This window comes from Rhipicephalus sanguineus, chromosome 6 (assembly GCF_013339695.2).
Source record: "Rhipicephalus sanguineus isolate Rsan-2018 chromosome 6, BIME_Rsan_1.4, whole genome shotgun sequence".
NCBI classification, from domain to species: Eukaryota; Metazoa; Arthropoda; class Arachnida; order Ixodida; family Ixodidae; genus Rhipicephalus; species Rhipicephalus sanguineus.
Genome location: NC_051181.1, coordinates 102,571,197 through 102,597,997, shown reverse-complemented (window position 1 = coordinate 102,597,997; position 26,801 = coordinate 102,571,197). Strand labels below are relative to the sequence as shown.

Here is a 26,801-nt window from a genome sequence, read left to right as displayed (position 1 = left end):
AGCATGGTTGAGGTGTGCACCGAGAAGCGAAGCTAGGCTAGCGATTGAGAAGGCGATGCGAACGGGGCCCGGTTACGCTACCGCGTCCTACTCTTTAGGAGAAGTTCAAGCGTCCTCCAACTTTTAGATGCGAAGCAGCTTTTGCTCGGGGCTGTGTCCAGCGGCGGTGGTGGCGTCCGCGCTCCACTGCGCATGCGCCTAGTCTCTCTCCCACTGTCCTCCTTTAAGCAGATGTTCTGTCGCCTTCTCTCCTCTCGTCCCCCGCGCTGCAGCAGCGGCGCAGCCTCTCCTCCTACGTGATGCAGCCGCACCGCAGCCAAGTACAGCCTGTAACCCACTCTATCCTCTCTCTCCCCCATTTCATTTGTATATAAGCGCGTGCGCTCGGTCACCTTCCGTCATTCTCGCTTCGCTCTCGTTCAGATGAGTTGTAACGTCAACGTCTGCGCTACTCGTTCACTCGGCACTAACAGAAAGCAACGCAAAAACACAATGTAATGATAACACAAACACTAAATACAAACCTCACACTCTGAAACGCCGAGTGAACGTAACGGAAACTTGGTGTGCGCCCCCAATACTGCTTCGCATCCCCTCATGGTTCCTTCGAGTGAGAGATGGTGTAATATTTTTAGTGAGGAGCGAGGGCAACTGCGGGTAGTGCAGGGCCCGACCAGTTTATAGAAGAAGAAAAATCATTTTGTTTGCGAAACGATGAAAAGAACAAATACATAATCCGCCTTTTTTCACGACGCCCCGGCGCATGCGCCATACCCTAGCGGAAAAGTCGCGAAACGTCTTCTCATCTCGGAGGCTATGCTTCTGGCAATACTGGTTCCCATCTCGGAGGCTATGCTTCTGGCAGCCCCTACCAAAACGGCAGAGGGCAGCACAGGAAAATGAAAGAGGCGGATTGTTGATGGAATGAGTGCACGGAAGTTAGGTCGAGCTCATTGTGAAGCTGCAACAAGCGGAGTTACTCCTAAGCGGCGTTCTTGGTTTTGGCGCGACAGGACACAAAGCTAGATCGATTACTGTACATGCCAAGGGGCCAACCTACCTTGGCCACGGAGGCGACTCGTATGACCCGGATGTGATCGTCTCGTTGAAATGCGAGCATCCAGCGGTGGTGGTTGGTAGAGCGTACGGCTTCCTCGGGTACAGAATAGATCCGAGGGCCATCCAGCCGGATATGATTATCGACACCAAAGTTCCAACGATGGCACCCTGCATGGTTTATCTTGCTACATACCGCCCCCAAAGATGTAATATAGAAGACATGCACTATGTGACTGTTCGTTAACCCTTTCAGTCCTGGTGTCCTATAAAAAGGACACGAAGAAATATTGCTAGACGTTGTGACAGAAATAACTCAGAAATCCAAAGTGTCTGGGGTATCTTCAATGTTTGCCCAAGTGTCTGAGGTGTCCTCAGTACACGTGGGCAAGTATAAGTAGTAATTTTTACATCATCGTCTTCTTCGAAACTCTGCAAAGTGGAAAGCAGGATAGTGGAAGGTGAAAAAGACGACAATCACCGCAACCGAATATTTTTGACATTTTACTGATTAACCATTTATCTCGGTAGTAGCTATCGTATTTTTTCCTGTAGTTTCTAAGATGTTTAAATGCTTATTTACAAAGTGGGTCTTCCCTTACTTTTACGCGTCACCCGCAGCAATGCACAGTCTTCATGTCCTAAATATAGGACACCAGGGCTCAGTGGTTGTAAGAGCTCTGAATGCATTGCGATGAGGAGCTGTGTATCACGAGCTTAAAAACTTGCTTTTGGACCTTGAAGCCGCTCTAACTAGTACGTGATTGCTTCATGCTAGCTTGACAACAATTACACGTGTGAACAAGGTACAAATAATAAGTATTTAAATTCACCATATTTCACTTTACAACCACTAAGCACCGGTGTGTCCTATGTATAAGACATGGCGCCATTTTTTTATATACTGATGGGGTGCTCAGAATACATTATTTTCGAGCTCTTGAGGTGGTAGTAAAGCCAAATCAGCAATAAAAAATTTTCAGCCCGTTAAAAAAATTCAGGGCTGAGAGGGCTAAGCAGGAAGAGACGCAGTATTTTCTTTAAATTCAGAATATTCAATCTACTGGTAAGAAGCTGTCAAGTGCAAAGTATAGAACATACGCTAGTCTTTGTCGGAAACGGGCTTGGCAAAGCGGATACTGGGAATTCGGTAGTTACCTATATTACAAACAAACTCAAACATATCACACGCATATCACACGCAGATAACAGTAAGAACAGGAACAAATCATTCTTGTAACCAGCGCACTCACGTGCCTCATACTGCGGTCTAAGCTTCATATCGTCTAACATTACGACTGCCGCTTTATCCACAGTTTACAATAAGATCACTTTGAAAACAAAATAACAAAGTGTGATGCCTAATACGTGCATCGGTAAGTTCTTAAGAAATGGCAGCCTTCAGGAACATTACTCTGTACAAGATATTGGTAGTGCCGGTTACGAACTACACCAGCAGAACAGTTTTTTCATTATAAATGCCCGAATCTTCAGAGTTAGCATAGTAAATATATTAAAATATATGACGCTGTCAACAAAAATAACAAAATTGAAGTAACCAGCCACTGCTTAAGGCCAGCCAATCCGCAAAAGTGCCGACGTACTTGACCGCAAACAGTGGGTAGACATAAAGTGAGCCTTATCTCTTGGTGGCTTCATCTCACCTTTTTCTTGCAGCAGGGAAAAAGGAAGCCCAGGACAAAGACGGCCACCATTGGACCACACAAGGCACCTGACAGTGATGAGGCAGCCTACGTTTGCAAAAAGAGAGAACCGCATTTGAGGACGAAGAGAATGCGTGCCTTCCCTGCTTCAGCTCAGTGATATGCGCCGTGATGACACCTTCCACTCCTTTTTCTCTTGGACTGCCGCTACATCACTTTTCTTCACGAATTTTAAGTGCAGTAAAAAAGTAAGTGCTCAGAACAACCGAGCCACCAAAAGTTGACCTACTGACCCGCTTTTCGTGTCAGCGCTTCCTTAAAATCAGTAAAATGGGCTTCATAGACATAGGCGCAACCACGTTTTGTTTTCGATGTGTGCGATCAAACAAGCAATGACTAAATAATAAGCACCCTCCAACCTTTTAGGTCACATCTTTCTTGGGCGATACACCGTATAAATACTGATCTCCACTGAAAGGCGACACAAGCACACAAGTCGCAAACATCATCTGACATCAGAGTAGTTATGCAGAGCTATCGGTAAAATGACTGTCGATAGCATCGATAGTTTCTTTGAAACTATCGATAGTGTAAACAAGCTATCGGTAGTCGAATCGGTAGTAACATCGGTAATATTACTAGCGATATTACTGCCTCGCGTGTTTATTGCTTTGTTTTGATGTATTCGGGTTTCACCCACAGACAGCAGCGTTTGACGCAGACCGCACCGCAATGTTTGAGAAGCTTCGCGATTTTTTGAGATCATTTTGTTAAGATTACGCGTCGGACGCGAATATTCAAGTTTATTCGAGAGCTTGCGCGAGCACCAGCGATAACCCTGAAAGGTTTGATGACTGATGTATAAAAGACGAAGCGTTCCACCGACTATCAGATTACTCTACGGCCACCGACTGTTCTCGCCGCTATCAGTGCGCAGCGTGTATCGCTTGTATTTTCAGTTTTGATTTTCTCGGCACACGTTCGACCAAATAAATAGCTGCGTATTTCCCAGTCTTGCTGCAGCATTCTTCACCGTCACAACCACGTGAAAAACTATCCACAGTGGTGCGAATGACTATGCTGTTGCTGGCTGGCCAAATTGCCAAAATATTCGCGATAGCCTACTACCAGCTTTGCTTAATATATGAGCAAATTTTGGCGAGAGAAATTATTTGCGCAGAAAAAAATGGCGGCTATGTCCATGAACAAACTGATATTTAAAAGTAACCAGTTACATTTTACAATTAACAAACTTAGTTCTTGATAATTTTTTTTATTTTGAAATCATAAAACGCAATATAAATCTGAAGCCGCGCAGTTCCACCTTATGTAACAGCTTCCTTTCCACTACAGCTGAATAGTTTGACTTTATGATCATGTGTCAGCAAAGCACTGTGGTGAAGAACACAAGCATGTCAACTTTCTTGCCCTTCAGCCTGCTCCTCCGGCTCCACTATGTACCACGCGCGCGGGGAACCAAGTTTATTCTGCAATGAGTTCGCGCTGTTGATTTTAAGCTATCCATAGTACTTACTATCGATAGCGCTATCGATAGTATCTTTTACCATCGATAGTTCGATAGTGACTCAGCTATCGATAGTATCGATAGTATCGATAGTACCATCGATAGTTCTGCATCACTACATCAGAGCCTTGTCATTAAGCTTAAGAGTATAGTGTATAGTGTTAAAGGAATTACTGTTTGTTCGCAGCATTATAACAGAATGCGTTCGGAAGCGTGCTTACCTGTACGATGGATTCCATAGTGCCGACGAGGAATGCGACTGCTATAGAAACGAGCCCGTACGAAGCAGCTGGAAATAAGAATATTTTACCAGGGTTCTAAAATTCTCAAAATTCTTAAAAGTGACATACCAGTCAACTTGGTTATCCGCAAAGCAGTTGCTTCAGAAGACTTTATCCAAGGGCGCATAAAGTCTTCCCACGTCACTGCCGCTAGAGCATTGTACCCGGATGACAGCGTACTGAAAGATAAAGAACTTCTTTTAGCCTCTAGGTATTGTGATTTCTCACAGGATCAGTCAGATATATGTTTACCCCGTCTCAACAGGCAGCAGGAAAGCTTATGGTTGTGTAAGTTATTGAAGTCTTTATTTGAAGATACTGCGACGATCTCACAACACATGTATCTGTAGGCGGCAATTTTTTACGGCAATGCTGATGGCTAGCTTCTGGCGGATCGCGTCACGCCGTGGTCACGAGATGCGTAAAACAATGTTCGGCGAACCAATTATCTAGACCAACCAGCGTTCCTGCGTCGAAAAAAAATGGACATGGCGTTAAAGTAAACATAAAGGTGCATGATTCTGCCGACATGGCACAATGACGTGAACAATTTTGCCTCAAGGACAAGGCCCCTCGCATTAGCAACGAACGTCAGGCCGGTCTTGTACTGTCGGGACAACGGGATTTCTCATGTATTGCGGGATTTCATTTTGAGATCACCGTTGGCCACCGTCGATGAGATAATACGCGCCAATCGCAAGAGAAACACCGGGATCTTTCGGTGTGTCTTTTTATTGGCTTAATATGGCAAATAATGATAATGTATAAATGACCTCCAGCAATATTCACTATGCCAGACCCCCCAAAGTCGCTGCTTCGCTGGCTTCCATCTTCACAGTAGCGGAAGGTTGTTGATTTTTTTTTATCGAGACTAGGCCCGGGTCTTGCGAAGTAGCGATGAAACCTGCTTTGCCAGACCCCCCAACGTTGCTTCTTCGCTGGCTTCCATCTTCACAATAGCGGAAGGTTGTTGATTTTTTTTTTCTCGAGACTAGGCCTGGGGGTCTTGCGAAGTAGCGATGAAACCTGCTTTGCCAGACCCCCCAAAGTCGCTGCTTCGCTGGCTTCCATCTTCACAATAGCGGAAGGTTGTTGATTTTTTTTTTCTCGAGACTAGGCCTGGGTCTTGCGAAGTAGCGATTAAACCTGCTTTGCCAGACCCCCCAAAGTCGCTGCTTCGCTGGCTTCCATCTTCACAGTAGCGGAAGGTTGTTGATATCTTTTTCTCGAGACTAGGCCTGGGTCTTGCGAAGTAGCGATTAAACCTGCTTTGCCAGACCCCCCAAAGTTGCTGCGTCGCTGGCTTCCATCTTCGCAATAGCGGAAGGTTGTTGATTTTTTTTTTCTCGAGACTAGGCCTGGGGGTCTTGCGAAGTAGCGATGAAACCTGCTTTGCCAGACGCCCCAAAGTCGCTGCTTCGCTGGCTTCCATCTTCACAGTAGCGGAAGGTTGTTGATATTTTTTTTCTCGAGACTAGGCCTGGGTCTTGCGAAGTAGCGATTAAACCTGCTTTGCCAGACCCCCCAAAGTTGCTGCTTCGCTGGCTTCCATCTTCATAATAGCGGAAGGTTGTTGATTTTTTTTTCTCGAGACTAGGCCTGGGGGTCTTGCGAAGTAGCGATGAAACCTGCTTTGCCAGACCCCCCAAAGTCGCTGCTTCGCTGGCTTCCATCTTCACAATAGCGGAAGGTTGTTGATTTTTTTTCTCGAGACTAGGCCTGGGTCTTGCGAAGTAGCGATTAAACCTGCTTTGCCAGACCCCCCAAAGTCGCTGCTTCGCTGGCTTCCATCTTCACAATAGCGGAAGGTTGTTGATTTTTTTTCTCGAGACTAGGCCTGGGGGTCTTGCGAAGTAGCGATGAAACCTGCTTTGCCAGACCCCCCAAAGTCGCTGCTTCGCTGGCTTCCATCTTCACAGTAGCGGAAGGTTGTTGATATTTTTTTCTCGAGACTAGGCCTGGGTCTTGCGAAGTAGCGATTAAACCTGCTTTGCCAGACCCCCCAAAGTTGCTGCGTCGCAGGCTTCCATCTTCACAATAGCGGAAGGTTGTTGATTTTTTTCTCGAGACTAGGCCTGGGGGCCTTGCGAAGTAGCGATGAAACCTGCTTTGCCAGACCCCCCAAAGTCGCTGCTTCGCTGGCTTCCATCTTCACAGTAGCGGAAGGTTGTTGATTTTTTTTTCTCGAGACTAGGCCTGGGTCTTGCGAAGTAGCGATTAAACCTGCTTTGCCAGACCCCCCAAAGTCGCTGCTTCGCTGGCTTCCATCTTCACAGTAGCGGAAGGTTGTTGATTTTTTTTTCTCGAGACTAGGCCTGGGTCTTGCGAAGTAGCGATTAAACCTGCTTTAGGGCCTGAAACCATAACATCCCCTGAAGCTGATATGAGATGATTATGAATGCATAAGGTACGATGAATACTTCGCGTAAATTCTTTTAAATAACGTTCATTTTCGTAAAACCGAAATGCCAGATATATAAAACCAACTCCACTCATTTCTGTCTAGCTGCAGTGTCGCCAATATGAGAGGTCGTTTATTTCTTATTTATTTTGTTACTGTCGAAATCACACATTTTCAGTGTGTCTCTTCGGCTATCGATATTTTTATTGTGGCGAGTGGCGAAACAGTGTAATTTCGCTGTAGAAAATAGTTTATTCTGATCAATATACATATTTCTTGAAAGACCTCGGCTCAAAATGAATCCACGCGATATCACGTACCGATCTTCCGGAAAGAAACTTCATAACGCTCGGTTATCCAAAAGCAATAAAGTTAGCGCAGAAAAATGAGAAAGGTACCATTGACCACGTCCTACAAAACATTTCATCGAAAACGTATGGCACAAAAAGCGGCCAGCTACGTCTTAGAGCAATAGGATATAATGGAAGGCCGTTAGAGTCAATACCCAGAGAGCAGCGAAATCTCCAAGCGCACCTCTAACGAGTTGCGGATTTCAAATTCTTTCTGTAGCCTTTAATTTCCGGACACGCATTGTAGTATGCTGTTTCGAATATCCTGAACAATTACACGCTTCGAGCTACGACACCGTCAGCACGGTTGTTTTATCCGCGATTATACAGTAACAGTATCAAATACACCACATAAAGGCTCTCCTACCGCCTGCAGGAAACGAAAACTCCGCGCAGCTGCAGGAAATCAAACGTCACCGGAGCTTGTGGCGTGCAGAATCTGTAAACTATGGCGTGGTTACAAAATATATATCAGCCACTTTTTTTATTATAATGATCAAACTTTTTATTATCCAACGCAAGAAATGAGGCCGCTATTTCCTGGCAGTTGTGCGGGCCGACGCACTGCACGGTTAGTCGCGAAGTATCCTGTGACAAGTATAAACTGGGATTTCGGAGTAATTTATGGTTTCACCTTAAAAAAAGAAAACATTTTTAAGACAAAAATTTCAACCAAAGCGCCACTGAAGTAGGGCATGCAGTCTCTTTCTTTTTGTACTCAATCGTCAAGAGAGAGTAAAGCATGAAACTGACAGATTTTTTACAGAAATGTTCATCAGGAAGACGTCGCGGGCATTAAATAAAATGTGAAAGACCCTGGCATGCGTAGTGCCATCACTGGCTAATGCTGGCTAGAGTTGGCTGAAATTGACATTTCCTTTTTTTTTGCTATTGTTGGTTACTATTGCCTATCCGCTTCTATGAAAATGTAATACAATAGTACGTAAGTACTATCATGAGTCCCCCAGATTTTCTTAAATGCTACGCGAAGAACGACAGTATATTAATGAGAACTAACAGACAATAATGCCAAGAAAAGTATAGGGGGTGTTACTTGCAGTAATTAGGATATAAATGTGAGGAAAATAAAGTGAACGAAAAGATAACTTGCCGCCGGCAGGGACCGAACCTGCGACCTTCGAATAACGCATCCGATGCTCACAACTGAGCTACGGCGGCGGTCATCTTCGCGTCCACTTTATGGGGTATACATGTGTGCTATGTATAGTCAGCACCGTGTTAGTCAGTACCGATCACAGCAATGGCGGCGAGTGTGGAACACTCTTTTAAATGCGGAGCATTTCTTAGTCGCACCTGCGGCGTCGGCGGCGCCGTCCACACCCCCACTGCGCATGCTCGGCTCGTCTCGTGCCGGCAGCAAGCCACTCTTCTCCCTCCCTCTCCTCCTCCCTCCCTCCTCTCCCTCGAACGCGGACGGTGTGTATATAAGCGGCGGAGCGCGCGTTCGGAATTCAGTAACGGGCGTCTTTACTTGGCTTTCGCTTGACTTGACGCTTTGCTTGACTCGAGTAGATGCGATGGAAGCAACAGTACCTTCAATCAGCGTCCCACCACTCGTTGAAGGCAACGTTACCCCACCCTCACCGTCGTCGGCGTCAACAACAGCAAGCAACGCAGAAGACAAGGCTGCGAAGAGACGAGCATACGACGCTGAACGCAAGCGTTTGAAGAGAGCTGCGGACCTGGAACTTCGTGCATGCTGGAGCCGTTCAAGCCGTACTTGGTGTGCGCATCGTGTAACAATTAAGCATTCCCAAACCATACCCAATTACGCAACATTCACGCGATACCCCCACCACTCTGCGACGCATTTACTCGAGTTCCCCCGTGGGAAGATGGGGGCGACTTTTTTCTGCCTGTTGGCGTCACGTAGCACGTGATCTTTCTACGAGCCGGCCGCTGACCAATAACCCCTCGCATACTACCTGAGGCATCAAGTCTGCCAGAACGAGACCCTCGCTATGAATGCAGGAAAGAACGTGACTTTTTAAGGGCTCGTTTTTTCTTTGTTAGACACAATATTAATGAGAACTAACAGACAATAATGCCAACGAAAGTATAGGGGTGTTACTTGTAGTAATTAGGATATAAATGTGAAGAAAGTAAAGTGGACGAAAAGATATCTTGCCGCGGACAGGGACGATGACCGCGGCCGTAGCTCAGTGGTAGAGCATCGGACGCGTTATTTGAAGGTCGCAGGTTCGGTCCCTGCCGGCGGCAAGTTATCGTTTCGTCCACTTTACTTTCTTCACATTTATATCCTAATTACTACAAGTAACACCCCCTATACTTTCCTTGGCATTATGGTCTGTTAGTTCTCTATTATTGTGTCTACCGAAGAACGACAGTACCACATATAAGGACATTAGCCTTCAATTTCATCGTTTTTTTTTTTATTTTCAATACGACGCCTTCGATATCTTGTCTGTAGGGTAGTTGCAAATTTAATTAGAACCAGTGTTTGGAGCGCCGCCCATTCCGCATGGCTCGAGCGCTTACAGACCGAGCATCGATTAGTGCCGTCTCAGGGAATACCGATGAGTGGGAAGATAGAATGACCACATTTCACGAAATTACAGTACACCATAGATTGCAGAGGCGTACATTCCCACCGCCTCACCCGAAATTAAGCAAGAAACAGTCTGTCGAATGGCGGCAGTTACAAACCCGATCCTACCCGAGTCCAGCTATCATGCATGTAATACACCCAGACTTATACACGACAGACAAGTGTAGACATTGTGACTCTAGAGCCACCTTAGAGCACATACTATGGGGATGTCCAGACATAATAAACAATAGCTGTGATGCAGCCTTAAACAGCGACAGCCTCCGCGCGCGCTGGGAGTCTGCGTTGCTCAGCTCGGACCTGGAGCAACAACTCTGGGCCGTCCAGCGAGCCGAGGAAGCCGCCAAGGGCCAGCAACCCTTGGCCGAAGCCTAGGCGGGATCCAGGCCCATCCCACCAATTCGCAGGGCAATCAATAAAGTTAATTCATCATCATCATCAGTGTTTGGAGGTATACCGAGCAGCTGACGAGACATTATATATAGTCGAAGTTTATCCATGCAAAGTGTTGCAATAAAAGACAGCTTAAAACATATAAGGCTAAATCCGCACATCCATCAAAACAATATTAAACAACATTAAACCAATATATTATCGATAGTGGCCCGTCGTTAGCGCGTCGCTATAGATAAGTTGCTGTACAAAGAAGCGGCCACCAACATAAACGCACGTGGCTATATCGAGCATGTGTCTAACAGGCATTGTTTTTTCACGTCACGACAGCCTCATCAATCAGCAAATTAAGCAGTGGCAATGACTCGATACCTTACCTGAGGGAGCTGCTGTACACAGCTGTAGCTAATAAACCACTCAGTCCGGGGTAGTTGTGTAGCATGTCTTGTACAATGTACGGCATGAGCTGTAAAAGCCAGTGATGAAACTTAAAGATTATGTTGACAAGATACGCGCGACGCGACATTGTCTCGACAAAATTACCTCACGTCTTTAGTAAACGTCAGTGTCGCAACCACGGTCTCTGTAATTACCGCCCGAAGTAGCTTCATTCATTTGCACCATGAGTTGCTTTATGCTAACTCATCTAAACACACAATCGCTAGCAGCTCTATAATAATAATATTATTATTATTATTATTATAGTAGTAGTAGTAGTAGTAGTAGTAGTAGTAGTAGTAGTAGTAGTAGTAGTAGTAGTAGTAGTAGTAGTAGTAGTAGTAGTAATTAGCGGTAGTAGTATATGATTTTATTATCAATCTAATGTCTACGAAATAAAGAAGCCCATTGAAGAATTGTTATTTCCAGCGAGGCGCGAGCAACCAACCCACTCGCAGCTTCTCTTCCTCTCTGCTATCGCAGCAGTCTGTATAAAGAAAACGATGCCTTGAAGTCGGTATGTTAAGCAAATATTTTCACCTATCGTAAAAAAGTCAGAGTTTCGCCGCACGCGGCGAGGCAAATAATGCGATAGGATCAAAGTGAAATTGCACAAAGTAAGGCTAGCAGCCAACTCATTTAGCATCCAGCCTGACGCTACTCAACAAAACGCTGGCGTAAGGAAACGCGGCCGCTGCAGCGTTTCGCAGGGTTAAAGTGAAAACAGCTTGCACAAGATAAGGTAAATTGGAGAGGCCTTCGCTCTGCAGTGGCCATGAAACCGGCTGACAATGGTAATGGTGATGGTGGTGATCGATTTGAATAACGCGCTACGACTTACCTGGTCTGCCTTGCGGATGTCGCCGGTGAGCCTGGGATCGCAGTTGCCGTAGACCGCGTACAGGGTAAGCCCGGACAACACGGCCATCGACACGTTAAGGATCGTGCCCGGAATGTTCAGCATCAGAGCTCTGCGAAATCACCAATTCCACAACCTCACTACAGTATAAAGATAGGTCTGGTATGCATCGTAGCATCGTAGCAACGGACTTGTGGGCGTGCGAAACACAGAAACACGTAGTGTAATCTTGACATTTTAAAAGCGAAGAATTCAACCCGAACGAATAACCCAAGAACGACAGAAAATCACACCATCTCCAGCTAAATCGGACCATGAGGCAATGCGAAGCAGTGTTTCGGCATGTAGAACCCGAGTTTCAGAGGGGGAGTGGTGAGGGGGAAAGGGGAGAGGGGAAGGGGAAGGAGAGAGGGTACAGGTGAAGTGGATAGGGGGAAGGGAGGGGAGAGGGGAAGTGGCGAGGGTTCACGCACGCGTAGTAAGGGTGGTCACGCCGCACACCACCACCACCACCGGATCGAACTCCGCTATAGACCAGAACACAGAGAATTCCATGCGCATCGCCATATTTGCATCGCGCGTCGCGCCATCTATCGCACACGCGACGAAACAACATGCGCGGGCTGCCACGCCAGCAGACGCTACACAGAGCAAACGTGAAACTCCCGAAACTCAGCCCGTCGGAGAGCGTGTTTCGCGTCTTTTCTAGCCTGGACATTTTCGCTGATTTTATTGGAACATCAAGAACATCTTGCTCATGCAAGTCCACAATGTATACAGTACGTGCTGAGTGGGCTGCGGAAGCAACCTCGTCGGATACGTACGCTGTTACATTTGTAAAAAAACGTTCTCGCTGTGGTACGCGTGAATCGTAATTGCAGTGCAGCTCGCGAAAGAGTGAAACGATGTTTTGTTGCGCCATATTACAAGTTGTGCACAAAGTTTTGCGGAATGTGATCATTTCAGCATGCATCGCGTAATAATTAGAGTACGCTTTACGGGTAGTTTCGCGGAACGAATTTTTGTTTCCCGAGCGCTCTTACAAAAATGCGTCTTGCTCACAAAAGCGTGCTATCACAGAGTATAACCTGCAGTATCGTTCAGCGATCCCATTTGGAAGCTACCTGCGCGATTTTATTCTTGTAACGATGATGCTTTACAAGCGAAAGTGTGCTACTCTTAGTTAAGCCGGTTAGCTACGCCTGCAACGTAAAGGACACTGGCACGAGTACAGTTTACTTACGTACCAATATATGTATTATGTGCAGCTGGATGCCTCGTGTCCAAATAAATTTGGGGACATCAAACACTGCAATGAAAGCACGAAATTCTGACCAGCTGTTGAGGAGCACCGTGCCATTTATCACCTTTTGAAGACGAAGTCTCGAAGGCGTGGATGCCATCAAATCACTAAAGCTTAGTACTACGTTGAAAGTGGCAAAACATGCTGATTGCTTGGGCTTGAAAGCACTATCTTGCACGAGACTTTCGTCAAAGGAAACGCTTAAAGGAAACACACAAAGCTAGCGCCTGCCTTCAACCCAGCTGCGTGTCACGCAAATTAGGTTCGCAAAATGAAATAGGTGGGCATCACACTGCAGAATACACGCAGTTAGTGTACTTACTCGCGCATTTTCACTCGGCTCCTAGTTTTTTTTTTGCTTGAATCACAGTTATCCACTCGCGGCGAAGCTGAAAACACTGCACCTGCACTATTTCCGTGGCGTGTCGTAATCGTCGCAGACAACGCTAATATCCTCTTGTTGCGCTGCTTGTTTTGGCATCCAAACACAACGCAGTAGTGCCCAGATGAGCTCTTACACGCTGAAGCGGCGTCAACGGGTACTTTTTCGCACTTTAAAGCCTCAGAACTGCAGCTTGCCCTGTTTACTTGGTGCAGCCCGCGTGCGCCTCGGCAGCCCGGTCAGCCCGGCGTCTGGGTGTGAGAGTATCCGCTCGGCTCGCCAGCAGCCTGGGTGCGAGACAGGCGTGCTCTGGTGTATAGACCAGAACACAGAGAATTCCATGCGCATCGCCATATTTGCATCGCGCGTCGCGCCATCTATCGCACACGTGACGAAACAACATGCGCGGGCTGCCACGCCAGCAGACGCTACACAGAGCAAACGTGAAAGTCACGAAACTCAGCCCGTCGGAGGGCGTGTTTAGCGTCTTTTCTAGCCTGGACATTTTCGCTGATTTTATTGGAACATCAAGAACATCTTGCTCATGCAAGTCCACAATGTATACATTACGTGCTGAGTGGGCTGCGTAAGCAACCTCGTCAGATACGTACGCTGTTACATTTGTAAAAAAACGTTCTCGCTGTAGTACGCGTGAATCGTAATTGCAGTGCAGCTCGCGAAAAAGTGAAACGATGTTTTGTTGCGCCATATTACAAGTTGTGCACAAAGTTTTGTGGAATGTGATCACTTCAGCATGCATCGCGTGATAATGCATCGCGTACGCTTTACGGCATGCATCGCGTACGCTTTACGGGTAGTTTCGCGGAACGTAATTTTTTGTTTCACGAGCGCTCTAACAATAATGCGTCTTGCTCACAAAAGCGTGCTATCAGAGAGTATAACCTGCAGTATCGTTCAGCGATCCCTTTTGGAAGCTACCTGCGCGATTTTATTCTTGTAACGATGATGCTTTACAAGCGAAACTGTGCTACTCTTAGTTAAGCCGGTTAGCTACGCCTGCGACGTAAAGGACACTGGCGCGAGTACTGTTTACTTACGTGCCAATATATGTATTATGTGCAGCTGAATGCCTCGTGTCCAAATAAATTTGGGGACATCAAACACTGAAATGAAAGCACGAAATTCTGGCCAGCTGTTGAGGAGCACCGTGCCATTTATTACCTTTTGAAGACGAAATCTCGAAGGCGTGGATGCCATCAAATCACTAAAGCTTAATACTACGTTGAAAGTGGCAAAGCATGCTGATTGCTTGGGCTTGAAAGCACTACCTTGCACTAGACTTTCGTCAAAGGAAACGCTCAAAGGTATGAAGTGCACCCCCACACAAAGCTCGCGCCTGCCTTCAATCCAGCTGCGTGTCACGCAAATTAGGTTCGCAAAATGAAATAGGTAGGCACCACACTGCAAAATACACGCAGTTAAGTGTACTTACTCGCGCATTTTCACTCGGCTCCTAGTTTTTTTTGCTTGAATCAGAGTTATCCATTCGCGGCGAAGCTGAAAACACCGCACCGGCACTATTTCCGTGGCGCGTGTAATCGTCGCAGACAACGCTAATATCCTCTTGTTGCGCCGCTTGTTTTGGCATCCAGAGACGACGCAGTAGTGCCCAGACGAGCTCTTATACGCTGAAGCGGCGTGAACGTGTACTTTTTCACAATTTAAATCCTCAGAACTGCAGCGTGCCCTGTTTACTTGGTGCAGCCCGCGCGCGCCTTGGCAGCCCGGTCAGCCCGGCCTCTGGGTGCGAGAATATCCACTCGGCTCGCCAGCAGCCTGGGTGCGAGACAGGCGTGCTCTGGTGTATAAGATGTTTCACATCTAAAAGTGAGCAACCTGGTAAGTATTAATCGCGGAAGAAAGCGAAGGGGAAAGCGAGAACGACCAGACAAGACAAACGCCGGGCATTCGTGTTGCCTAGTTAATCTTCTCTCGGGTCCGTGTTTATACATCTCCCTTTTTTCCATGATGAAAGCAAGCCCAAACCTTGGAACAAAAATACTGCTCCGAGACATAATTATGTGCTGAATTTTTTTAACCTTTCCCGTCATGCAATGGGTTATTACGCTTTCAGCCTCCTAACAAAATCGTTAGTGTCCCGGATAATTTCGGTGCCATGAAAACGATTCAAATAATAATATGTAGAAAAAAATATTTGAGACATATTCATAAAATTACAAATATGAACTCACATGCACATGTAATATGCAATGATATAGGCTCTGCGCTCGCGCAGAGCCTATTGCTTTTTCAGTGTATAAGAAATAATACAGGAAAACAAGGCTCACATTCGGGCGCCCCTGAGTGATCCGATGCTAGCATATCGCTGCGCCTGTGTTTGGTTGGCGCAGTACATGCCCATCCAGGTGATGGTCCAGCTGAAAACCATTGTCCACGTCGTGTACGTCTCGTACGGGCTAAGGCTAAAGCTGCGAAAGAAGAGGCTTCATATACTGAAGTGAAAAAAAATTATTCCCTAATTATCCCCCCCCCCCAGCGGTCTAAACAAAGTACCTGAAAACTGTTGCTTTCACAGCATATACTATTAAATGCTGAAATGTCCGCTCATCTCGCAGCACATTATACCAATGATGTTGATTCTCGTAGCTTCGAGCTTTATGTGAACATTATAACTCAGTTAATGCCGTGGTTTGTGAAATCTCTTCAGACCAACTTTCGTACAGCCTCAAATACGGCACTCATCGGTACCAATGTGTTCATAAATACGGCGCCATGATGACGCAAATGGCATCGACGAGCATGGTGTATCGTCCATCACTGTGATTACCCGCGAATTTCTACGTCATTAATTAGAAAGCACACGGATCGCGGAGCCTACAATCCTACTTTACGTTTAGCATCTCGGAATTCATTACACCTATTGAACGTCTCTTTTTTTTACATTTAAAAAACCTTAAGAGAGCGCGTCGACTCGCGCTGGCAGCGCCACCGAGGGAGATACTAAACCCTAGATGGTTTTCTAGGGCTTAGAAAACGGTGCTCTGGGGCAGGAACATGCACATACATGCCGCCAGCTTTGACGGCGAGAAGCGTAATGTATTTTGCCTCTTAGGAGGCATATCAGTGAGCCTCGCGGGTGTCTCATCGACCTCGTATGGCATCCAGAAGCAGTGTCAATGATAATGAGGGTAACCGCGCGAATGCCGCAGGCCCAACCTTTATTACTGGTTCCGAGCAGTGCGTTCATGATGGCTTATAGTGGCTTTCGATAAGAAATATAAGTTTCTCTATGGAGCACACTTCTTCCAGCACAGTACAATGGCCCCGAGCGCCGGTTATTCATTTCCCCACCCCCCAAATGCATGTCGTACTATGAAATTACGAGATCTTTCAAAATAAACTCGTCCATGAGTTAAGAGCCAGGTCGTCTTTCCGAGCTTAGTGATGGTGGCATCATAACTACGCTAACCTACTTATTAAATATCAAGCGGCCTCCATCCCCGGCGATCTGCCACATGGCACCGAAGCCTCCCAAGTGGTGCAGGCCCTGAAACATAGACGAAAGACATTGTGCCCTAAAACATCAATCTAGAAAACATAATCCGTGTGCAACAATGTGGCACATTCAGAAACTTAAACTAATGACAGGATAAGCTAAAGTGTCTCATCGATAATGTGCAGTGTGCTACGAGAGTCAAGCTATCGATGTGATGGCCTGTTATGAAATCGCGCAATCGAAGAAATCAGTTTCCGTCGTTCCCATGCGTTCGCTAGCTGGACAGGTGCAGAATATATGTGCAGGTGTTTCCGTCACTTGACAATGATCACAATTGCAGCCGGTGAAAGGCAAGGTACAATTAGGCGTTGCTTGGTTTCAAATGAACAGTTCAGTGCCATGACGCATAAGTCAACCGATGAAAACTGTTACATCCTTTGCGTAGAAATAAAATGCCATGTCATTCCAATCCCTTATTTTTATTTCGTGTTACACCGGGAAACGTCCTAGAGTGTGGTGCATAGGTGGTGTAATGGCCGCAAAGGTACGCTTTAAATGCGTTACACATTGCGGCTAAATATAACTGAAAGAAAACGAACGTACCAGAAGTTCATAGAGAAAATGGGATATGAAGTTTCCTACTGAAGTGTTTCGAAAGATGAAGATGAAGTCAACACAGAAAGCGTCTTTTGCCTTGTAGATATTTTGATAAAGCATGATGTGACCACGTCAATTTCATTTGGAGATTTCGCGGTGCGATACATGTTGTGTGATTCATAAAAAAATACGAAACTGAAAAGCTACAGCTTTTCAGTTTCGAATTGCGTGTACGCAATTTCGTTTTTGCTGACAGCAGTCTTTTGCGCCCAGCAGAGTTGTTGGAAGCATGCTTGAACGACTCTCGAATAAGCCATGAACCCTGACAAATGAGGTCAGGCCGCATTTCCGCTGAACTTACAGGGCCGCGTTTCCGCCAATGCGTTCAATCAGAAGTAACTCACGCAATGCAATAACGCATTACGTTCTGTCATTTCCTTTTCGATTGCCGAGCGCAAAATCATAACGAAACAGAGGCTGAATGAAACAAGAACTGCAGAGAGAGCCCTATAATTAATTAAACGAAGCTAATTAAAAGTAACTAGAACCCCACGGCAAATAAAACGCACAGATATTTCTTTACACACATGCCTTACATAGATGTCTTCTCTTTACATGTATATACCATATCATACGGTACTCACAGATGCGATGACCATGATGTATGCAACATATATGAGGATCACTTGGACAACGTCGGTCCATACAACTGCCTTGATACCGCCCTGTACAAAACAGTGAGCGCGTAATTAAGTACAAACATTCACGAAGTGGTTAAGTGCACACATCCGCTAGCATAAATTGCGTGAACCAATGTTAGCTAGCAAGACACAAATTAGGTGTCGGTAATCCTCTACCTTTTAAATGCAGACGTACATTGCGAAGCATAAATACGCACGGTATCGTTTTCCCCGCCGATAAAATGTCAACTCGAACATCCATGCATTTATCACATATCAGGCGTTCTTTTCAAAAGTATGGCGCTAGCAAAATTTCCAGAAAATAGTGAGCACTTTCGGTGCAAAAAACGCTGATCCCTAGGAATTGCAGATAGGCTTTGCCTGTAGTCAGTGACAACATATTATTGCTAGCATACGAACAGCACATTAGGTTGGCTCATTCCTTCGGCGTTAAGTATTTTTGCTTGTTTAAGACAATTTTACCGTGCACCACATTTGTCAATGTGGCGCCGGTTTTAGGATGGAACTTTGACATCCTAGTAAGTTTTACAGAATATCCTTATATCTGTTTTCAACGACAGGAAATATTTTCACTAAAAACAACGAGGCTTTCGTTTTCCAGTAGATATCGCACCTTTGTTCGTCGAACAAGAACACTTCGATTGGGAGCAGGCTACAGCTGGCACGGCTCTCTTAAACGGGTAAAGCGCAGCTGCAGATGTAACTGTGTCGTGACAGTATAATTGCACTGATACTCTATATCCGCCAGGAACAATGTACATATTTTTCCTCGCCGCTTTAAACCAAATATCAATTTCCAGTTTATATACACTCATGTAACTCCATACAACAGATACTGATTTTGGACCAGAGAAACGAATAACTGAACAAAATATTTTCCCCTGGGCTGCTCATTGTGTTTTGTACATCTGCGAGCTCTATTTGATTACACTCGGTGCATTCAGTGTAGAACAGTGCTAAAACAAGGCAAGTTTGCTCTACGATCGATATAATGCTTACAAATACAAAAAAAAATTGCGAAAACTTACTATTGATGTATAGAATGTGCAGACGGCACCATTCAGTAGTATGGAGGACCATACTGGAAAACCGGTCACTGCAAATCAAAGGGATACATCTGAGCAAAACGATTTTCTTTTACTGCTGTACGGTCTTCACAAGTTTACATGGCAACGCTGCTGAAATGGCAAATGTCCTCATTCTGATCCCCGTAACTAGAGCATTTTCTTAGATAGCTTCTGTTTTACACCCAACGTATCATCTTCATTAGGATCAAAGTAAGTCAGCTTAGGGTGAACATTACTGCAATGTCAACCTGCACCTAACGTCGTTCTTCATTAGTTAAGACCACCTTTTCAAGTGCCCGAGCTGATGACGTCAGTACTGCAATATGTCAAAGAGTACATATAATTATTTATTTATTTTGTACTCTGCGGTTAAATTGAAAAGAGAAACAAATTGACTGAAAAGCCGGAGAGTAGCTAGGCCTTGACAAAGATGCGCTCACTTTCTTTTTTCTTTCTTTGCGCTGTAGTCGCGCAGTACGTATAAATGAAACGGCTTTTTATTCTTTTGTATACACATACTTCAACTCGTTCGGTCTATAGAGGAGTACGTATACGTGCGAGTGAAAATGACCGCCGTATGTTCAGACAGTAAGAGAAAAAGATTTTAATTTTTTTTTAACTATGCGTCAGCAATGGTGTTTAATAATAAGAGAGTTCTTTACACGTGCAAAAAGCGAAAACGAAAGGGCGTATTATACCTATATCGCTTCGAAGTGCACATTTCGGAAATGCTCTTAACATATTGCCAAAATATTGTTGTGAAGCTATTGTAACAGAAATCTGTTTATCTGTGAATCGGTACACTTGAACTCTTACGCAGCAAAAGTTTTCTGATCTTTGAAGGTTGCTAGTAGTTGTGTTCCAATGCGATGACCCTTAAGACGAAGCGCCAGAAAGGAGGTGCGGCATTTTGTATGCGAGAAAGCACCACCCACATTTTATTTATTGCTGGCCTATCCTGTCTTGCGTACCAGTCTTCTGGACTCTGTGGCGCCACCTTCCTCACAATTCTAGAAAAATTAATTGCTCGTTCAGCTATTCTTATTTTTCTTTCACGTGTCCAATCGAACATCGTCTTCGGACAGCTAAGTGGTTAACACAATCAGTGCACCTATGTGCGTCCTAATTCCTGTGTATAAATGAAGTTTTGAAGTAAATTTTGTGATATATACGTGACTTGTCAGTTTCTGCATCATTTGTATCCGCATATTTACAAATATTTCAAGAGCAACAACTATCATATTGTGCGAAGTAACTTTTTCTGGTGAAACGTAAGCCGAGCTAACGAAAACGTTGAAATGCGTATTCTAAGTTACGGATAACAAATTAAAAGACACCTGACAGATGCTGTCCATAGAAACGTGTTTTTGTTTGCACTGCTTTGTTGCGCAAGAAGTTCACTGGGAAATACGTAGAGCGCTATTTTCCCTAAAAGGTCAAGCTTGAAAAGTGGCAGAAGATATTTTTACACATACATGTACACCCGTCATCAAAAGTATGCGGACCGTTGCCGTCTGCGCCATCCAATGGCGAGCCGTCTACTGTCAAGAGCATTTCTGTGACAAATTCCGTCAGAGTATTGCTCTCGACAGCTGCCCCGTCAAAGCAATGCTCTCGACAGGAGACGGCTCGCGAATACACGGCGTAGACGTCGATTTCGGCTCGCGCTTCCATGGTCCGTGTACTTTTGCTCACGGGTGTACATCTGAGTTTGGCATGATAGCGTCTGCACACTATCCGCAATATATTCAGTTTTGTTTTCAGCAATATACATCGGAATATTTCGGCATACATATAAGTTTAAATAGCTTACCAGATCCGAGGGCCAGCGATGGACCGTATAACGCAACGCCCAGGTAAAGCAGCTGCAGTATAAAGAGGAGCAAGTTCTGCTGAGTGATTCATACTTCGTAAGATTTACAGAGCTTAGCATAGTCTAGTGTCTTTAGGAAAATTATGGACGTTAAGCTTAGGTTCTTCAAGAAAGTGTCAGATATTAAAATTGCATTGTATAACAATACAGACGGCAAACCGAGCAGCAGTAAGACGCTAGCAACGATATGCGTTGAGAAATAGCAGTGTACACTCTAGCAACCTAAAAACGGACACCCAGTGAGCTATAACACGCAAAGTGGCGCCATCTCTTGAAGGAGAAGGAGGCGGCAATCTGCGCCACGAAACCACCGCCTCCGCGATAAACACCGGCACATATATATATATATATATATATATATATATATATATATATATATATATATATATATATATATATATATATATATATATATATATATATATATATATATATATATATATATATATATATATATATATATATATATATATATATATATATATATATATATATATATATATATATATATATATATATATATATATGTGCGCATCACACAGCAGCAGCATGCACACCAAACCCGGCATAACCTAATACTATTTTTGCACAAGCACGTTAACGTGGGGCTATCGAGGCGACAAGTTATACATCCAATGCTTTCGGCGCCATACTTTCTTGTATACTAAGCACTTCGATTTGCAGCTTGTCACACTAACTCAATTACTGCAAAATACCGCGAAGTGGTATATTACAGTACAGTATATCTTGCGTGCGAGACTACGTGGAGACAACTAAAGCGGAAATCTCCTTACCGTATGTACGATGAAAAGTATGGAACCTATCTTCCTGATGGCCCGTGAGGAAAACCTCTTCTCCAAATACTGCAAGAAACAAAATTCTCCTATTGCATCGATGTGCATTTTGCTGTCATAATTTTGCCCGCGCGAAGATTCTTCCTTCTTTTATCGTCTATATGTAGGCATCTATACGCGTTTCTGCAATCGATGAGGCAAAGATAAGTACATGGCCCACTACGTAAAGCAGCCTTGTGTGGCAGGTATTCTAGGGTACCAAGCCAATCTTGATCCCATCAAATGTGCTACAGTGACACCTTCGCTGTGATTATGAATAAAACAACTCACAAGACATGAAGCCTTATTCAAATGTGCTACATCTTGCAAAGTGTAGAATTTAGTGCATATAACCGTTATCGCAGAGGAATCAGTAAATATAAAACTCAAACCTTTTCAGATAACCGCAGAACACGCACTGTTGGTGAAGGTAATTGTCATATGGCATGAGACACAATCGGGTTGTCGTAAGTCACACCTTGCAATACTAAATTTAAGCAAGCATGATCCGAATATCCCATCGAACGAGTATTAAGTGATCCAATATTAATCTCGTAAGCTGGTGGTCATATTGGTATTCTGAATATCAACGGCAATATATTAGTGCAGTTAAGTCTTTATTAACGTAAAGTACCTCATTAAAACGCGCAAATAAATAGCCTAAGACACACAAGCTGCGTCCCTCTCACTTCTCTATTCGAGTGGGTAGATCTAAACGTTCGGGTGTCTGCATTACCTCTAATATAGACTTCCCCGCTGCTAGGAGCTTTGCAGTAACACTTCAATTGCATCCCAACAAAATGTTTCAGAACAAGGCAAAAACGTGCCTGCACGTACCTCGTTAATACTGGTGATGTCCATCTTGTAGTACATAGGCATGAATATGAATGCAGCCATGAGAATCGCCAGGGTGGTAGATATGGAACCATACCAAAAGGTTGAACCACGGACGAACACTTCTGCGGGCACTCCTAGGACCGAAGCGGCCGAGAGAAAACTCGCCATCATTGACATCGACACCGGCAGCCAGTTCAGTTGCCTGTTCGCAGTTAGGAACTGCCGGTTCGAATTCCCTCGGCGGTCGTGCCAGGCGAAGTACACGCCGATTCCGGCGGACAGCACGAGAAACGAAATTAGCACAGCGTAGTCCAATGCCACAAAGGTATGTGCTGCCATCTTGATCACTCCTTTTCTCCACTTCTTAGTCTGTCCAAGTTTCGGTGGGGCTCTGGCTGGCGTAGTTTACCGGCTGTAATTCTTATTATCGAAATTTCATCCCCTCCATTGGTGCTCGGTCCAGCACTTGACCTTTCATGGATCACGGACTGATGCGGCGATACATTACCGCCTCCAATGTCATGATTCTTCTTAAGTCATGTACACCTACTGTTACGAGTCTATGAGTTCAGTGACAGGCGATTTCTTTTAAAATGCGTTTGTTATCTGTTTAGTCCACTTATGAAACATCATAAATAATTATGTATTTAGCAAACGTCCTCTTGACTTGTTGCTGCCCTGTGTTCCCTCTTCGGTAATCAAGGCCTTCTTCACGATGGTTTCCCCGTATCGATTCGGATATGTCCTTGCTTACTACTCAAGATATGATCCTTATCTCAGGAAACACTCGGAAGTGTCGCTTTCTGCTTGCCTTGAGAGTTCTCTTGTCAAAGAATATGTGCTCTCTATCAGAGGAGGTTTACTTGCTCTCAGCGATGTTTTTTTCGCGTATTTTTTTCTTCTCGATGTATACTTGACTGCATGTAGGGTTCTGCCTTCTGTGTGATTTGCGCAATTTCTTCGCCTTCAGCCAGTTCTTGAACTCTCTATACCTGAAGTTCACTGTGGACTTGAACGCGGCAGCTGACTGAAAAGGCAAGAAAACAGCCCAACGTAAATTACAAAGTTGAAAAAAAAAATTCTCATGTGACATTTGACTTCGACGTGAAGGTGACACGAGGCCTGTCGCTTTTCGTGCTTCCAGCATGGGTCTTCTACGAAAAGCAACTGCACCTAATAACTGAAAGTTCTTCCACGTTGCTGCACGCTAGTCTCATATGAACATGTCACTTATGTAATCATACCATAACTATACGCATTAGACCACATCTATGTCTATGCGTTGTTGAACACTCTGCCGCTACCCTCGCCGTCAAACGAACAAACTCGCAATGTGATATCTTAGATCTGTACTTTTTAGTAAGCTATCATTCTTTTAAAGGAACAGTATTATCTGTAAGCACCTCATTTATGAAACCGGCTCACTACGAAAACTGAACATCCAAGGCTAAACGTCTAGTAGTTCATGCCACAGGTATTCCATAAATCCCAGTAGCGACGACAAGGGCAACTCGAAAAGAGAACAGGGTCAACGTACCTCCCTGCAGAAAAGGTCAAGCCGTTAATCCTCGCTGAATTCGCGACGGTGAGCCACCGCGAGTAAGGAGCGAGGAGATCAGTAATCTGAAGAGAACGCTCGCTACATTCTAACCATCGCAAGACGCTCTCTACTGTATGTGGGACACAAAGCAGCGCAGCGAAGGCGCCGCAGCTTAAGTGCGTCTAACACCGCATATTCCAAGGGTTCATGGCCGCACTCACAGTTCAGTTCATGCAAGTCACCTGAGTAGTAGCAAGAACATTTGACAGTACTGTGACATGTATGCCGGGAACATATTTCAAAAATAAGTTACGGCTAGAATACAACGGTTTACGAAAGCTGCGCTACGCACAGTCCGTGTTCTGCGAAAGCGTGGATCAATGATCGTATATTTCATTCGGGTAAAACACACCCTGAAACTCAGAGCGATGGCTGCAGGTGCCATGAGCCAGTCGAAGTTTGCGCGGGTTTTTTCTAAACTTTGATAATTAAAGCAATCAATGACAAAACACCCTTCCGCATTGAACGCTATATCGCGCCATTTTCTACACTGCACTTCCAGCAATTCTCACATTCTAATGCAACCGCTACGCCCTGTACGGCAACACTTCCGCGTGCCCACTCATGAGCGCAGGTTCGCGAATACCCCTCCCCCTCCGCACACAGACACGCACAAAAACTGACAACAGTTGGTATATATACCCTTGTCTCCAGGACCAGCAATATGTTAAACCTTCCCGAGAGCGCTCCGGGCGGTTGCGACTTGCGGTTCTTGGACTGAGGATGCCGCCCACGCACAGGGTCCTTCGAAGAAGCCTGTGGTTTCTCTTTATCCTAAAGGGCCCTTAAACAACCTGTGAAAATACAAAAGAACGTGCCGATTATTCCCTCCTGGTGCTTCCCGTCTTTTCGGCGCGCTTCGTGACGCCACCAGGGTGGTTCACGTGACGTGATAAGGCGCAAGCTCTCGACTGGGTCATACACGAGGGATATCAGTTGTGAATTGTCTCTTACCATGCAATCGCAGTCGCATGGATATTACATTCTGTCTTGTCTCGCTTGGCTATCATGCGCTATCAACTGATTTCACACCGCTCAGTGTGTTTTCGACTGCACAGGCGAAGATAACAACGTGTAGCCAAAGAGCACGAAATCCTGATAGGCTCAACCATTAGTGTTGAGATTGCCTAGGTCTTTTCTGAAGAAATCAATGGCGAGGAGGAGACAGTGCCTGTAGGAAAGGTCGTGAAGGCGAGGTAGAAACCACTCTGTTGTCTTTGAACCCGCAGTGGTTTAGGGGCCCTTTAGCAAAGCTTACAGCTATGCCACTCCATTGACAGCAAGGAGCGGTAGTTCGTACCACGACGCTGAAACAAACACATTTACCTTCAATGTTATCCCGTTTAGGCAAATTGCTGTCAGCTACAGGGACTCATGTTGAGAACGGTCAGTGAAACTAACTAATATAAGTGAGCTACTACTGACGAAGACGAAGAGCTTAACAAATTAAGGGCAACTGTTAAACTTCTGCAACGTATTCACTTTTAAGTGAATGCACTACGCCATCAATAATGTCAAATGCAGGAGTATGCTTGTATAGGGCAATTGCATTTGAGGTACCCTGTGTAGTATTGCAGTAAGCAGGAGATACATAATATTTGACATGAGCGCGGAATTCCTCAAAAGGTAGTGCGTGCTGTTTTTTCTTTTCTCTTTTTTTTGTGCTGTAATCGGAATGTTAGGCCAGCATCTTAAATTACTGTGTTATATATTGTTCGCTCGGAAATAATTAAGAAACAGGTAAACTATAGGGTGCAGCGCTGTATAGGTAATCTTGCGAAGCAGTGAATGCAAAGTCGCTGAGGAATAAAAGGCCCGAACTGACGCAGCGCAAGCTTCACGTATCATGAACACAACTATCGTGTTTCGTGCAATGCGGTACGTTTTAGCGACTGCGTTTGTCTGTGAGTGAGCACTTCAGTCGACCAACCCTGTGCTCGAACATGTAGCAGGCATTCTTAAATAATAATTGTTGTGGTTTAAAATCCCAAAACCACGATATGATTATGAAGGACCTCGTAATGGAGGGCTCCGGAAATTTCGGCCACCTGGGGTTCTTCATCGTGCACCTAAACCTGCCTACACGAACCTCAAGCATTTTCGTCTCCACCGAATATGCGGCCGCCGCAGACGGGATTCCATCCCGCGACCTTTGGGGCAGCACCAGAGCACCGTAACCACTAGACCACCGGGGCAGGTAGCAGGTATTCTTAAATAATCACGTCGTCTCTTAGAGGTAAGTACAATAACTCAGAGACAACAGTAGCGACAGGAAAGTATGTTCCACGTGAAATAAATAATATACAAAAATGTTGCAGAACACGTACAGCGGACAAATCAACGAAAATCATTCTTCCCTGAACCAACGTATAACATCTGCAATGAACAAAATTGCGCTGACCTTGTTCCCGGCCAATTTCGTTTTAATTAATACCTTTTATTAATGAAAACGGCACAGTCGCTTCGTGCTCCACTTTAAGCCAACGGTAGGTACTTTAAACCAAGGGAGCCCGACGCTACGCCATGCTACATTACTGGATGTAGAAATTAGCGTGTTTCCTAACTTGAGATCA

At 45.1% G+C, this 26,801-nt stretch overlaps 2 protein-coding genes across 2 annotated transcripts in view; one reads left to right on the top strand and one right to left on the bottom strand.

The window, feature by feature from the left end:
* The window catches only part of LOC119396065 (sodium-coupled monocarboxylate transporter 1), a 31,514-nt gene extending 8,360 nt beyond the window's left edge, over window positions 1-23,154 (bottom strand). The window contains exons 1-13 of the mRNA XM_037663130.2: window positions 22,629-23,154; window positions 21,753-21,821; window positions 20,899-20,950; window positions 19,047-19,114; window positions 17,962-18,042; window positions 16,698-16,771; window positions 15,552-15,692; window positions 11,540-11,669; window positions 10,638-10,726; window positions 4,596-4,705; window positions 4,467-4,534; window positions 2,721-2,807; window positions 1,061-1,227 (exon numbers count right to left, since the gene is read on the bottom strand). Of these exons, the coding sequence (XP_037519058.1) occupies window positions 1,061-1,227; window positions 2,721-2,807; window positions 4,467-4,534; window positions 4,596-4,705; window positions 10,638-10,726; window positions 11,540-11,669; window positions 15,552-15,692; window positions 16,698-16,771; window positions 17,962-18,042; window positions 19,047-19,114; window positions 20,899-20,950; window positions 21,753-21,821; window positions 22,629-22,967 (1,475 nt within the window). The 5' untranslated portion in view covers window positions 22,968-23,154. The remainder of the gene's footprint in view (window positions 1-1,060; window positions 1,228-2,720; window positions 2,808-4,466; window positions 4,535-4,595; window positions 4,706-10,637; window positions 10,727-11,539; window positions 11,670-15,551; window positions 15,693-16,697; window positions 16,772-17,961; window positions 18,043-19,046; window positions 19,115-20,898; window positions 20,951-21,752; window positions 21,822-22,628) is intronic.
* The window catches only part of LOC119396060 (inositol oxygenase), a 254,688-nt gene continuing 245,347 nt past the window's right edge, over window positions 17,461-26,801 (top strand). Inside the window, exon 1 of the mRNA XM_049416888.1 lies at window positions 17,461-17,473. The gene's annotated coding sequence lies outside the window, so the exon portion shown is untranslated. The remainder of the gene's footprint in view (window positions 17,474-26,801) is intronic.